The sequence below is a fragment of the Ovis canadensis genome, chromosome 16 (assembly GCF_042477335.2).
Source record: "Ovis canadensis isolate MfBH-ARS-UI-01 breed Bighorn chromosome 16, ARS-UI_OviCan_v2, whole genome shotgun sequence".
In the NCBI taxonomy this organism is placed as follows: Eukaryota; Metazoa; Chordata; class Mammalia; order Artiodactyla; family Bovidae; genus Ovis; species Ovis canadensis.
The window spans coordinates 15430895-15445633 of record NC_091260.1 but is presented as its reverse complement, the minus strand read 5'-3'; the positions used below and the strand labels follow the sequence as shown (position 1 = coordinate 15445633).

The window sequence follows — 14739 nt, the reverse complement described above, 5'->3', positions numbered from 1 at the left end:
ATGGGAATGGGGAGAGCTTCCCAACATTTACACCCAGATAATTCAGCCCCGCCCCCGCCCTCCCCCCTCTCCCCGCGTGAATTTGCCTCTGCCTTCTGCGCTGAGAGAGTCCCCTGGGGGTAGGGTCGTGGTACCTGGTGTCCCAGAGAGGTCCCGTGGTCCCTGAGGTCAGAATCCACTCTGGCCCTCTCCTCTGCGAGCTCACCTACGTTCACACGAATCCTCCCGCCTGATTCTTACTCCTGTGGATACAGGAACCTAAACCTGCTCTTCATGGACAGGAGGCTCCGGGCCACGGGGAACAAGTAGCACACCCCTGCCCAGCCCCGAGCACCCCCCAAACCAGCCAGGGGAACAAAAGGAAGCAGGAAGTGGCTTACCTTTCGAGGGTCGTCTTTGTTTGGTTTGCAGAGAGGAGAAGGTGCCCATGACGGCCCCCATGGCAGCGAAGACTTGTGTGCGACTTGGGACCTCGGGCCCTGCCCCTCCCCTCCCCTGGAAGGAAAGCAGTGTGGATCTTCCACTCCGAATCGGAGGAGATTTTAAAAAAAGCACCCGGCAGCTTGCTGCAGCCTGGTATTCAGCGAGTGTGGGGCTGGGGCGCTGGGAGCCTTTCCTTTCCTTCTTCAGCCCCGCACAGGCACTGACTCACAGGGCCAGCGGCTCCTCGCGAGCCTCCGGACCCGAGCCCGGCCGCTCCCCTCGCCGAGGGTGGAGGACGACGAAGCCTGTCTGGCGCTGGACACCCGGCCGGCGCTCCCGCGCGGCCGAAGCTCCCGAGCCGGCGCCGCGTGCGGTGCGGGAGCCGCGCTCGCCCGCCCCTCCTGCCGCACGCTCCGCTCCCCTCCCGGCGCTCGGGCTGGGTCTCGGGGGGCCGAGTACCAATCATGAATGAACAGAGCAGGGACGGCGTGGAGCGGAGCCGCGCGCCCGCCCGCCTGCCTGCCGCGCTCCAGGCGAGTCTGAGCCGCGCTCGCGGAGAGCGGCAGGCGGGCAGCCCCGGAGGGGCGGGGCGGGGCCGGAGCGCACGGGGGCCCCGGGGGCTGAGGGCTGGCGCGTGGGTGGGGTTCAGGGGGAGGCAGATTGCCCCTCCGGAGAACGTGTGTGGCCCGTGTCGGGTGCCTTGTTTCATTTGTCTTCATGGAAAATCTTATTTAATCCACTTCCTGAATTCACGGGGTGAGAAAAAAGTCTGCTCCACCCAGGGAGGGGTGAATAAGGGTAAGAGCAACTGGGATGTCTTGTTTTCCCAGTAGTCATGTATTGAGGTGAGAGTTGGACCATAAAGAAAGCTGAGCGCCGAAAAATTGATGTTTTTGAACTGTGGTGTTGGAGAAGACTCTTGAGAGGCCCTTGGACTGCAAGGAGATCAAACCTGTCAATCCTAAAGAAAATCAATCCTGAATATTCATCGAAAGGACTGGTGCTGAAGCTGAAGCTCCAATACTTCGGCCACCTGGTATGAAGGGCCAACTCTTTGGAAAAGACCCTGATGCTGGGAAAGATTGAAGGCAGGAGGAGAAGGGGATGACAGAGGATGAGATGGTTGGATGGCATCATCGGCTCGATGGACATGAGTTTGAGCAAGCTCTGAGGGTTGGTGATGGACAAGGAAGCCTGGGGTGCTGCAGTCCATGGGGTCACAAAGAGTCAGACATGACTGAGCAACTGTACAACAAAGGGCAAGAAATTTCCCTGAAGTTACCCATCCAGGATGTGGGACTAGAACTTGGAGCCTGGGGCTCTGTCCTGGGAACCTCCCGGGAACACTTCTGTTGGCACATGAGGACAGCTGTGGGCCACTGAGCTGGGGATCTCACCTCTGGGTCCCACCAGATTTTAAGCCTCAGGTCTCCTGACTAGCAAGCAGTGCAGGGCTTCTCTGTGTCCCTGAGTTCCAGAATCCTGGATAATGGAGCAGAACAGGTAGGAGCCTGGCCCTGCCTCCTTCCTGCCCTCCCTGTTGGGGAAGAAGGGTGGGGGTGGGGCTCAAGGCAGGGATACAGCAGGACCTAGGATGGCCAGGACTTAAGGAGCAGAGGGGTCATTGCTGGGGAAGGGGTGATGGAGCCTCACTGCAGCCTCCAGGTCTCTCAGACGTCTCTTGACGGAGCACCAAGCCACTTCACCTGCAGCCTCTGCTCATCTCCGCACTACCTGAGTGACCAGGATCGGCCCTTGAGAGTTTACTAAAGGCTAGGAGGCCATTATCTCATTTCCTCCACCCCCAAGGCTTTTTAAAGAAGCAATGAAAGTCGCTCAGTCTTGTCTGACTCTTTGTGACCCCATGTACTATACCCTGCCAGGATCCTCTATCCATGGAATTCTCCAGGCAAGAATACTGGAATGGGTAGCTGTTCCCTTCTCAAAGGGATCTTCCCAACCCAGGGATTGAACCCAGGTCCGCTGCATTGCAGACGAATTCTTTACTGTTTGAGCCACCGGGAAAACCCTTGAAGAAGCAGAGTACAGATAAATTGCAGGCTAGAACTCCATGGAGACAGCGGGAGCCTCCCGTCACTCACTTGGCTGTAGGGGCCATTTATCCTGCTGTTCTGAATGGTGCACTCACTAAGGTGATCTTGGCCAGCCCCAACCAACCTTGGTTTCCATGGCTGTGGCTCCATCTACGCTGGAAGGTGAGCCAGCTCACACACCATCTCCAGCTCTGACCCTCCCTTATCCATCCTGTTATGGACTAAATGTTTGTGTCCTCCCCGAGTTCATATGTTGGAACCCTAATCTCCAGAATGGCAGTGTATGGAGATGCAACCTCTAAGGAAGTGATGAAGATTTAACTGAGGTCATAAGGGTGGGGCCCTGACCCTGTGGAATTAGTGTCCTTACTGTCCATAGAAGAACAGACATCAGATCCCCACCACCACCACATGATCAAGGAAAGACCACGTGCACACACAGCAAGAAGGCAGCCATCTGCAACCCATGGGGAGAGCGCTCACTGGACAGTCTGCCGGCACCCCACCTGAATCTTGGACTTCTGGTCTCCAAAACTGTGAGAAAATAAACTTCTGTTGTTTAAGCCATCTAGTCTGTGACATCTTGCTATAGCAGCCTGAGCAGACAAACACACACGCACAGCCTGCCCACACCCTCAGAAGTCTCTGGAGCCAAGGTCTTGCCTTCCCTCTGACATGAGCACCCACATAGGGCTCCTTAGGCCACCCCCAGGAGGCTGTTCAGGGGGAAAGGATACGATCCTTAGGCCACCCCCAGGAGGCTGTTCAGGGGGAAAGGATACGATCCTTAGGCCACCCTCAGGAGGCTGTTCAGGGGGAAAGGATAAGATCCTTAGGCCACCCCCAGGAGGCTGTTCAGGGGGAAAGGATACGATGGTCAGAGACCCGCAGAGGTCCTGCGGCAGCACAGTGCACTTGTCTGTTTACATGACACACAAGCTGTGTTCCTTGCTTCCCTCTCTCATCACTGCTGCTCCAGTCATGTCTCTTCCCGTCCCTGTGGACAAGGGCAGGTCACTGAGTTCCCACCACACACAGAGGCAGCAGTGTCAGATTAAGAGCATGAATCGGCGGGGGTGGGGGGTTCTGCTAGATGTGGGTTCAATTCCCAGCTTTGCCCCTTATTAGCTGTGTGACTTTGGGCCTGATAAGCCCTTTCTCTGAACCCTATGTCCCCCTCTGTGGTCGGCATTAGTGCCTACCTTGTAGTATTGTGTGGGCTTCCCTGACGGCTCAGGGGGTAAAGAATCCGCCTGCAATGCAAGAGGCCCAGGAGACGCAGTTTCCATCCCTGGGTTGGGAAGATCCCCTGCAGTAGGAAATGGCAATCCACTCCAGTATGCTTGCCTGGCAAATCCCATGGACAGGGGAACCCGGCAGGATACAGTCCATGGGGTCACAAAGAGACGTGACTGAGCACAGGGCACGCACAGTATTGCCACTAAGGGCGGTGCAGTTGTGTGTGTGAGGCCCTCAGTGTGTGCCCAGCACAGACCAGGACGGCCGGGGAGAGTGCACCGCCGCTGCCTGGCTGCCTGGGGCCAGGCGCGAGCCTTGCGAAAAGCGAGGAAGCCACCACCTTCCCCTCGGCTTCCATCTTTGCTCTTCATCTGTTTCAGAGGAAATCTATTCTCAGGATCCCCATCTGGTATTAAAAGACTCAGATTAGTTAAGGAAGGGAATGTGGTTGGCACCTGATTATGTGCAATTCAGCACTCTGCTAGCTGCTGTCTTGTACCATTTCCCAAATGTTCCACATGCTTAAGCCTGGCCTCCTTGAATAGATTGTGAGCTGTTAGAAAGCAAAGCATACACCCCCTTCCCCTGTCCTCCTCCCAGCATGGCTCAGCCTGGCCCAGGACATCTTGAGTGTCCCACAGATACTCTCACTGAGGTCACTCAGGGAGGGGAAAGGGGCCCACCCCACTTCTCTTTCTGCACGTGAATTTAGACTGGACTGCTTCATCAGTAAAATGTGAGCAGGCCTCCTTCAAGTTTTGGTATGAGGGATGGGTTGGATAAGGTAAAGGAAAAATGTTTTATCTCTGTAAATCACTCTGCAAATACCCTTTATTATTTGTTCTGGGGTTAATTTAGGTATTCATTTATTCATTCATTCAACGTATATTTATTGGGACTTCCCTGGTGATCCAGTGATTAAGACTTCGGCTTTCCATGCAGGGAGTGTGAGTTTAATCCCTGGTCAGAGAGCTAAGATCCCACTGCCTTGTGGCCAAAACATAAAACGGAAGCAATATTGTAATAAATTAAATAGAGACTTTAAAAATAGTCCACATTAAAAAAAAAACTACTTAAATAGGCACTTTGAAAAAAAAGTGTATATTTATTAAGCAACATCTACTTGCTAGGCGTTATTCTAAATACATGGATCAGTACTGAATAAGAAGAAGCAAGAGTCCCTGCCCTTTTGGAGCTGATCTAGGGCTGAGGGCAGTCAGATGCTCGCATCTTTACACACAGCAATCAGGAGGGAGGGAGTGAATATGGAATAAGGTGGTGGCGGATGCTCAGAAGCCAGGTAAATTAAGTTTTTGCAAACTACAGGTGATGTCACAAGTACTGATAGATCTCCAGAGGGCAGCGAAGCAGATAGAGCTTTCAACTCAGGGACATCAGGCTTCAAATGTGGGGTTTGTTTTGTGACCTTGAGCATGTTTTTTTGATCTTTGAAAGCCTCACTCTGCACATTTGCGAGAGGAATAATCCCACCAATGTCATTGGCAGGATGAGATTAAAATCGATTGTGATAGCAAAAGCACTCGGCACAGGGTTTCCCTGCTTGGAGCACAGTCCTGGCTCAGAACATGCTATCTTTATTCCTCAGCCTCCTCTTGGGTCTCCTTTGCAAGCACTTTCTTCCCCACCTTCCTAGAAGCTAGAAAAGACCTTAGTGTAGGACCTGAGCTTGGGAAGTGACTCTCCTGGGCCATGTCCTCAAGCAGCAAGCGTGGCCTCATCTGTCGAGGCTGATTATGCCCCGTGAGGGAGAATGGCTGATGTGGACTGCGAGGGGGATGCGAAGGAAACCAGCACCCAGGCTCTGCCCTTCACGTCCTGACAGCTGCACTGCCTCAAGGGTTCCCCCTTCATGCTCCAGTGCTGGAACAGTCTCCACCAGGGGCTGAGATGAGTTCAGACAGAGTGCAGCCACCCACGCAGCCTAGACACTGGCAGCAAAGCCCTTCTGAGTTTCCCAGATCCAGGGAGGGGGAAATGACGTGCCAGAGCACCTCAGCTTGCATTATCTGAACAGTATTACACGTTGCGGAGGTCAGGGAAGTCATGGGTGCCACACTAGGCTAGCATAATGCAGGTGCTTCATGAACTTGATCGAACGGCTCTCAGGGGCTGGATGGAAGGACGGCTGGAAGGAGGAAGGGTGAAGAGGTGGAGTAAAATGTTCACACACATTGAAATACCGGATGAAAACTGTGACACCTCTTTCCCAAAAGAACAGGGCATGCTTGCACTCACAATTGGCATTAAGTTTTGTGGTGTTCACGACTCTCTGTATTGAAGCACATTTATGGACCCCTGGTTAAGAAAATCTTTCCTCAGGAGGAGAGACTGTATGAAGGGATTTGATCCAGCCACTTCTTAGCTGAGCTTAACTTCTCTAAGACGCAGTTTCAACTTCTGTAAAATGGAGGTAATAATTATGCCAGTTGCTTAGGGTTGTTGTGAGGGTTGAATGAGAAGCATTCAAGGGCTTTAGCATAGTGACTGGCAGGTTGCAAGGCTCCAGGAAGGATGCTCGTCATCATTAACATCATTATTAAACTTTGCTCACTCACTCATCCATCCAGTCACAATTTGATGAGTGCATTATTGAGCACTTCCTGTTTATCACACTCTAAGTGGGTCTCTGGGTTGCAGAAGTTGATGCTCACTGACTTGGAGAACTCACGGTCCAAGGGACAAAGGACAGATACACACTGCCTATAACATCCCAGGCTTTGCCAGGAAACAATGGGAATGACCGCTCCAGCTCTGCCAGTGAAGAAAGCGGGAAAGTGCAAGCGCTGGTCGCTCAGCCGTCTCTGACTTTTTTGCAGTCGCATGGACTGTAGCCTGCCAGGCTCCTCTGTCCATGGGATTCTCCAGGCAAGAGTACTATAGTGGGTTGCCATTCCCTTCTCCAGGGGATCTTCCCAACCTAGGGATCAAATCCAGGTTTCCCACATTGCAGGCAGATTATTTATCATCTGAGGCACCAGGGAAGCCCACCAGTGAAGAAACAGGCCCTTAAACCTGGTCAGGCTGGCCTGCCCCACTCTAAGTCCCACCCCAAAGTCTGGACTCTGCAAGGTTAGGGGCCTAGGGCAGGAGGTCAAAGGTCAGAGTGGAGGTGGGGTGGAGACAACCAGTGTGGAACTGGGTAACAAGGGATGGGGCGGGAGGTCGAGGTGAGGGTTAGGGGCAGAGCGAGGCTGAGGTGGGGTAGAGGTGGCCCTGATAATTGTCATAGTGGCAGGGTGGACAGGTGATGCTGAAATGATTGGGGCAATGGGGACAGAAATCACTGGCAGGATTTCTTATCTGCACAAAATATGGATTCATCAGTTCAGTTCAGTCGCTCAGTCGTGTCTGACTCTGCGACCCCATGGACTGCAGGACACCAGGCTTCCCTGTCCATCACCAACTCCTGGAGCCTACTCAAACTCATGGACTGCAGGACAGCAGGCTTCCCTGTCCATCACCAACTCCTGGAGCCTACTCAAACTCATGTCAATTGCGTCGGTGATGCCATCCAACCATCTCATCCTCTGTCGTCCCCTTCTCCTCCCACCTTCAATTGTTCCCAGCCTCAGGGTCTTTTCCAGTGAGTTGGTTCTTTGCATCAGGTGGCCAAAGTATTGGAGTTTCAGCTTCAGCATCAGATTATTCACCCATAATCTTGGGTAAATGTCCAGGAGTCAACTGTATTCATGCCCCTTCTTTATTCTCCTTAAGTTATGTAACAGTTACGTTAGCAATGATAGCCACCATCTATGGAATCCTTACTGTGTGCCAGTCACATACCCAGTCCTTCTTATTCGTTTCAGTACCCCATAAGGTAGGTACTCTCATTATGCCCCATTTTATAAACGAGGCAAACAAAGCACAGTCAGGTTAAGCCACCTGCCCAGCGTCACACAGCAAATAAGTGGTGGAACTAGTCTCGAACTTAGATGATCTGACCTCAGAGCCCACACTGCCTGTGTAGCCCCAAGTCCTCCAGCTGCTGCTGCAACTGATTTCTTCTAGCGCTGTTTCTCTGGGGATTCACAGCGATGGTCTGGCATCTTAGAGCTGAGGCACAGATAAGGAGAGGAGTCTGGCCCTAAGGGCTGCCCTCACCCATTCCCTTAGTGCCTGGGGGCTGCAGCTATGGCCACCCGCCTGCAGCGCCACCAGCCTAGAGGCACACTGGGTCTGTTCTCACTCCAGGGCTTCTACAGGCTAGAGGCCCCCGGAAAAAGTGAGCAGGGAGGGAAGGCGGGAGCAGCAGCCGTGCCGTGCGATGATTAGGAATGATGCCAGCAATGAGCGCCCCTGGCCCTGCATGGCCGGCTGATCCCGTCAGCGCGGGCTCCCAGCTCGCCAGCTCTGCTGCAGCAGCTGGAACCTGAAGAGGGAGGAAGGAGCGTGGAGCAGAGTCATGGCTGCTGTCGCCCTGAGGGCTGCCTCTGGGACAGGGCTGCAGAACTGAGGCCACTTAAAGCTACCAGCTATCCGTCGACGTTTCCTGTGCTTTGTCCTTTGACCACACACCCTGCACCACAGTAGAAACTTGTGCCATTTACTGCCTGGGTAGAGATGACATAGAATCAGTGCAGTCACCTTTTAGGATTTTGACTTATGAAGACTCTGGTTTAAGATGAAAGGCCAGTTGGGGAGCAGAAAGAGACATGTGTCCTTGGCCCACCACAGGCACAGCATGCAGCCCTGAAACCCCAGACTGTGGAGAAATCGAGGAACGGGGGCCGCCTCACCCATTTCCTAAGTAGAACAGGTCAGTGGACACAGCCCTGAGTCCCTCCTCCAGTCCCACCAGCCCTCTATGTGGGCAGTGCCTCTTTTTCACTGGCCTGTGCATCCTTTCTGCTGAGTCTGGCAAGGAGAAGACTCTTTCCCCTGCCCCCAGGAGGGGCATGGCCCAGAAAACCCCAGAGGACCAGCAAACCTTGGCTCTAGCATGGGGGGCCCAGCTGTGACCTGGGTGGCTCTGTGACCACAGAACGTACAGGGGCCGGGATTCCCAGGGACTCTCTGCCTGCAGAGGTTATAGGCTGCACATTGATGATAGAGTCCACCCCACAACTCGGTTCTTCATGATAAGCCACCAGAACAATGTTCAGGCAAATCTGAGGGGTTGGGGCATCCTAAGTTTTTTGAGATTTCATTTATGCCCCCAATTCCCTAAAATGGAAACTTGGAATAGAAATTAAGTTCAGCAATTTAAGAAATAAGCAAAGTAGTAGTCATGTATAGATGTGAAAGTTGGGCCATAAAGAAGGCAGAGTGCTATAAAATTGATGCTTTCAAACTCTGGTGTTGGAGAAGACCCTTGAGAGTCCCTAGGACTTCAAGGAAATCAAACCAGTCCTCAAGGAGATCAAACCAGTCCATCCTAAAGGAAATCAACCCTGAATATTCATTGGAAGGACTGATGCTGAAGCTGAAACTCCAATACTTTGGCCACCTGATGTGAAGAGCTGACTTATTGGAAAAGACCCTGATGCTGGAAAGATTGAAGGCAGGAGGAGAAGGGGATGACAGAGGATGAGATGGTTGGAGGGCATCACTGGCTCAATGGACATGAGTTTGAACAAGCTCCGGGATGTTGAAGGACAGGGAAGCCTGGGGTGCTGCAGTCCATGGGGTCACAAAGAGTCGGACACAACTGAGCAACTGAAAAACAACAAACACTTCTGGCATAACTGAAGAAGTTGGCTGAAATTCTTAGCTACTCAAAAAGCAATTCTCACTCTACCACAGTGGCTCTGCTCTTGTGTCCATTTTACAGATTAGCAAACCGAGGGGCAGAGAGGTGATGTGATTTGCCCCGGGCCACAAAGCTGGACTGGGCTGTAGCATCAGGATTTGAACCCAGTTCTATCTGTTCTCAAAGCTCATGCTGTTAACGCAACAAGGGAAAACAGCAGTGGATGGGGGAAGGGAAGAGAAGGAAGTCAGAGGACACAGAGCAGCAGCAGAAGAACCAGGGGGAGAGTGGGGGCTCTCCACTCACCCTCCCTCCTGGGGTGGCTGCCCTGGGTCACAGGAGGATGGCTGCGAAGAGCCGCTGTGTTGGCTCAGAGGCCACCAGGGACGTGGGCACGGCAGCTGGCCCCTGGTCACCTGGCCTGCGGGTGGCGGGTGGTGGGGAAGGCAGATCAGCCCCTCCAGGAGCAGGGGCATCACCCGTGCTCCCCAGGCACTCCCGGTAACCCCTTTCTGAGCGGTCAGGCTGGCCCTCTCCCCACCCTTCCCCCTGGGTTGAGGCCGCCTTCCCAGGCTGCCCCAGACACTGGCTTGACAGCAGCAGCGTTTCCAGATGACCTCTCCTTCTGTCGCCTCTTCCTGCGCTGGGCTGGCCCCTAGGGACCGAGAGGGCTGGGCTCCAGCCGGTGCTGACCGACAGTCCAGGGCTCTCCTTCTCTGGACTGCCATTTGCATGGAGCATTAGTATTCGTGCCCGCAGCTCAGGGCTGTTCCGGATGGCAGATGCTGTGCGCATGAGTGGCGTGCCATAAGGACTTGAAGCGGTTTGCTGGAATCCAGGCCACTGAATAAAAGGACATGGAGGAAGGCTGCAGACCACACCAGGCTCCTTGCCTACTTCCTACTTCCCGTGCTGTCAGACCTGGAATCTGCCGTTTCTACCGTATATGCATGAGATCCCAGCCAACCCCTCCAGCGGTCTGACCGGTATCCGCTGAGCCCCTGCTCCGCTCCACCTGCCCCAGCTTGGTGCCAGAGGTGCAGAGAGAGGTGAAGTGTCTTGCTCCCGGCCCTCAGAAAGCTCACAGTCCTGTGAGGACAGTGGCATATTAGCTGTTTGAAGATGGGCATGAGCCCCAGGTAATCAGCTCAGAGCTCTATAGCAGCTCAGAAAAGGGACATCTAATTCAACCCAAAGAAGAACAGTGGGGTAAGGGAGGGCAGTCAGGCATAGCCTCTCAAAAGCAGAGATGCTGGGTCTTCAAAAATGAGTTGGAATTTGCCAGCCAAACCCCACTGTGAACACGTGGCTGTGCTTTTTAACTGGACCCACAAGAGCCACGTTCCAGCTCACTCTCGTGGTGGTGCCCCATGGGCAGAGCATCCCCGACTCCACCTATGGATTTCCAGAACATATAGCTGGATCGACTTGGGGGAAAGCCGGTCCAGCCACCATGGGTGACGACGTGATAAAACCCATGAGGGATGATTGAAGTGAGCGATGGAGTCATCCCCAAAGAGTCAGAGATGCAGAGGGTTGGCACTGGTAAGTATCTCCAGGGTTGGGGACTTTGTGGTTTCAGAATGCAACCCGATCTAGTATTTTACCATTTACCCAGAACCAGACTCACCCCTGTCTCACCAATGTCTGCTAAGCTGAAGAACTTTTACTCACAATACTCCTGGAAGCAGAGAATTGGGGCGAAAGAAGCTGAGATGAAGGAAACAGCAAGGCCCAGGCCCCACAGAAGGTATGCGCTGGGGGCTCCAGACACAGAGAGGAGTCAGGGACAGGGTCCAGAGGAGGCCAGGGGGCCACGCTGTGCAAGGCCTGTGGTCCTTGGTGCAGGATTTGTTTTATGCTGAGAGCAGTGAAGGGGCATGGGTGACTTTTTTTTTTCACTTTTTATTTTGAAAAGATGATAGACTCACAAGAAGTTGCAAAAATAGTACAGACAAGTCCTGTGTGCCCTTTATCCGGTGTCCCCCAGAGGTAATATCTGTAGCTATACAGTTGACGGGTACGGTTGTCACTATGGATTGACACTGGTGAAATCCACAGACCGTGTTCAGACATCACCAGTTTTACGCGCACTCATTTGTCTGTGTGTGTGTATATGTGCGCACGTGTGCGTGCCTAGTTGTGTGCTATTCTACCACATGTGCGTACTGATGTAACTGCCAGCAAAGTCAAGACGCCCAACGGTGTAATGTTCCACCATTACAGAGGAACCAACTCTCCATGCTCCCCCTTTGCGGTTGCCCACCCGCCTGCATCCTGCCTCCAGGAAAGAATAGCAAGACAGGGAGGATCTGAGCGCTGTCTGCTGGGCCAAGGGCACGACCTATCCCCTTTGATGCCCTAGGAGCCTCTCAGCAGAGCAGGTTCACCATGAATACAGATTGCTTTGAACGTCCCCACTTTGCAGTTGAGGAGCAAGAACAGACAAGTCAAGCAACTTGAGGTCCCGCTGCCTTCTCATGAGGCACTAGCTGCTGCTGCTGCTGCTGCTGCTAAGCCGCTCCAGTCCAGGCTGTCTCTATTTAGATGATCCCAACAGCTTTGTGCAGAGCGTGGTGTGTTGACCATGTGTCCCGGAGCAGAGGCCAGGGAGCTGTGCAAAACCCACTCTCTCACTTCAAGGTCTCATCCCTTAATCTCTTTGTACTTCTCTGTCCCCAGGGGTGAAACAGTCTATCAACTTCAAATAGTCACGGTGAAGAATTGATTACAAAATACTCGCACAGTGCCAAGCATAAGAGAAAAAACATCTTTGTTCCCCAAATGCCAGCAATGACCCAAAAGTACTGAAGAGAAATTGCTGCTCCTCTTCCCCCTCCCACTCCCGTCTCCGTGGGGAAGGTGGGGGTGATCTCAGAGGGTGAGTGGCCCTCCACTCGGTAGCTCAGGCCCTTCTCACAGCTGCCTCAGCTCACGGCCCCACACATGGCACACACTCCAGGGCCTGTCCTCTTGGCTCTGGGGTGAAGGGAACAGGCAGGGCACCCCCAGCTCTCAGTTGTTCTTGGGACCCTATGGCTAAGTTCTCTTCCTGAGACTGGAAGCTCTGGCTTCAGCCTGCCTCCTCCAATGTGGCTTTCGACAGAGATAAAGCCCATACCTTCATCCACATTGAACATCTCTATTTCTCACATGGTCCACAAGAAACGAATGGGATTGATGGTGACCGTTAAACTCAAAAGCCAAGCACTGTTCTGGGCACAGAATCTCTGCCTTAAATAACGCCACAGTTTTGTTTAGAGTGATTTGCTCAGAATTACTGAGAGACGTGTGTGTAGGGGGGAGCTGTTTGGGAGTGGGAAGGGCAGAGGATGAAGGGAGGGTCAAGGAAGATGGAGAGAAAAAGAGAGAAGCTAGGGGTCGGATAGCTCTGGGGTCTTCAAAGGGCACCGAGGGGGATCGGATGGGTCAGCCGCTGCCCTGGGGTCCCCCTGCCTGAGGCCATCAGCTCAAGCCATCACCCCCACCAAGTCTGCCCTGGCCCCGCGTCTGGCAGCCAGCAGACAGTCTCATTCCCTTTCTGCCCACAGGAACGGACTCTTGGTTTCCGGCAGCGTGGCTCCTCCTTCCTCAAGAGGGATTCCTGCCTGCGTCTGGTGGCCACCTTCCATCTTTTGGGGTTAAACACCCAGGTGAGCTATGGGGTCTTGCTCTCCCTCCCCCTCTCTTTAGCGCCAGGACCCCCCTGGCTGCTCAGTCACCACCAGGGGGCCATGGGGTCAGCCTCCGCGCCTGGCTCGCCACCTGCCCTCCAGCCTCCAGGCAGCGGGCACATCCTTCCCCTCCAACAGTAATGAAATCTCCCCTCTGCTAGGTGCCCTGCCGCATTTGGGGGTCAGCATTTTCACTCACTCAGCTCAGCCCTGTGCTCCAGCTTGGTAATTACACCCCACACCTCATCGCAGACAGGCCTGACTCAGCCCACAGGGCTGGCTTCCCTGAGCCATCACCTCCTGGAAGCTTAAACAGGCCTCTCTGGTCCACAGGGACTGTCGGTGTGTGACTTTGTTCCCTTTTCTGGGTCCTCACCTGTCATCCGCTCACATTGTTGCCCCTCCCCCAACACACAGATTCAGGACAACCCACCCAGGCCTCCCTCTGCTCCACCTGGCTGAATCCTGTCCCTCACTCCTGGCTTCACTCATGTCGCATCTCCCCCAGGAAGCCCTCCTGGGTTTCCCCACACCACCCCCCTCTATGTTCAGGCTCTTGCAGTGACTGCTTGCTTCTCAGCCTGAACAGCTAGCACTGGGCGTGGTTCCTTGTTGTTCAGTTACTCAGTCGTGTCTGACTCTTTTGCGGCATCATGGACTGTAGCCCACCAGGCTCCTCTGTCCATGGGATTTCCCAGGCAAGAACAATGGAGGGAGTTGCTATTTCCCACTCCAGGGGATCCTCCTGACCCAGGGATTAAACTCACGTCTCCTGCATGACCAGGTGGATTCTTTACCACTGAACCACCTGAGAAGCCCCTATGGTTTTTTATAGGTACATAAAATGCATTGTGACTAGGTGAACTGGTGGGTGGGTGAATGAGTGTACCCACATACATCTGACTTCTCCCTCTGACTCTTAACCGCCTGTTCTTTGGCTTTGCTTTTTAACTGCTTCACATAGAAAGATGACCCTGAAAGGAAGGGACCTAAGTGTCATTTACTCATTCCCCGGGCACACTCAGTAAAGCCTTGTAGTCTGCACCAGGCATGAGGCGTGAGACTATGGAAGAGCTAATAAAGTATGTCTCCGCCCTTGAGGAGCTCTGTCTAATGCCATGGCCCCTGTCTTGTAGGGACCCTCTTGAAAATAGGATGGAATCTGTGGACCCTCTCTTGAGAAACATACACACACACACACATGAAACGTGAGTCAATTTCAAGACCTCCTGAAATCCCTGGCCACAGTTTAAAAGCCCCTGGCCTGGTGAGAAACACATTAATAGACGATTTTAATGTCTTTTTCTAAGGGCTGTGCCAGGAGGCCTGGCCAGCTCATAACTGAGGGTCAGAAAAGATGAAGTGATTAGCTCACTTGGAGTGGGATGATGTGTCTCAGGGAGACTGGAATCAAGGAAGAGATTTCAGAAGGGCTGGATCTCGAGCGGTGAGTAGAAATTTACCAGACAGGGAAAGGGAGAGGAGAAGGAAGATGAGCAGGAGCGAGCCCACGCGAAATAGTGACTGCTAGGGGCGGGGGGGAGAAGGATTGGGAGTGACTGCTTTTTCCAGTGGTCAGGTATGGAGGCGAGAGTTGGCCTGTGAAGAAGGCTGAGCGCCAAAGAACTGATGCTTTTGA

The 14739-nt window shown here is 53.5% G+C and overlaps 1 protein-coding gene across 2 annotated transcripts in view; it reads right to left on the bottom strand.

Moving 5' to 3' along the window:
* KCNIP1 (potassium voltage-gated channel interacting protein 1) overlaps nt 1–14739 on the bottom strand; it is a 423562-nt gene that overhangs the window by 268441 nt on the left and 140382 nt on the right. The window contains exon 1 of one of the 2 annotated variants that reach the window (XM_069556008.1): nt 381–984. The exons of the other annotated variant lie outside the window; for it this stretch is intronic. Within the exon in view, the coding sequence (XP_069412109.1) occupies nt 381–441 (61 nt within the window). The 5' untranslated portion in view covers nt 442–984. Of the gene's footprint in view, nt 1–380; nt 985–14739 lie in introns of those variants that run through there. 2 annotated transcript variants of the gene reach the window in all.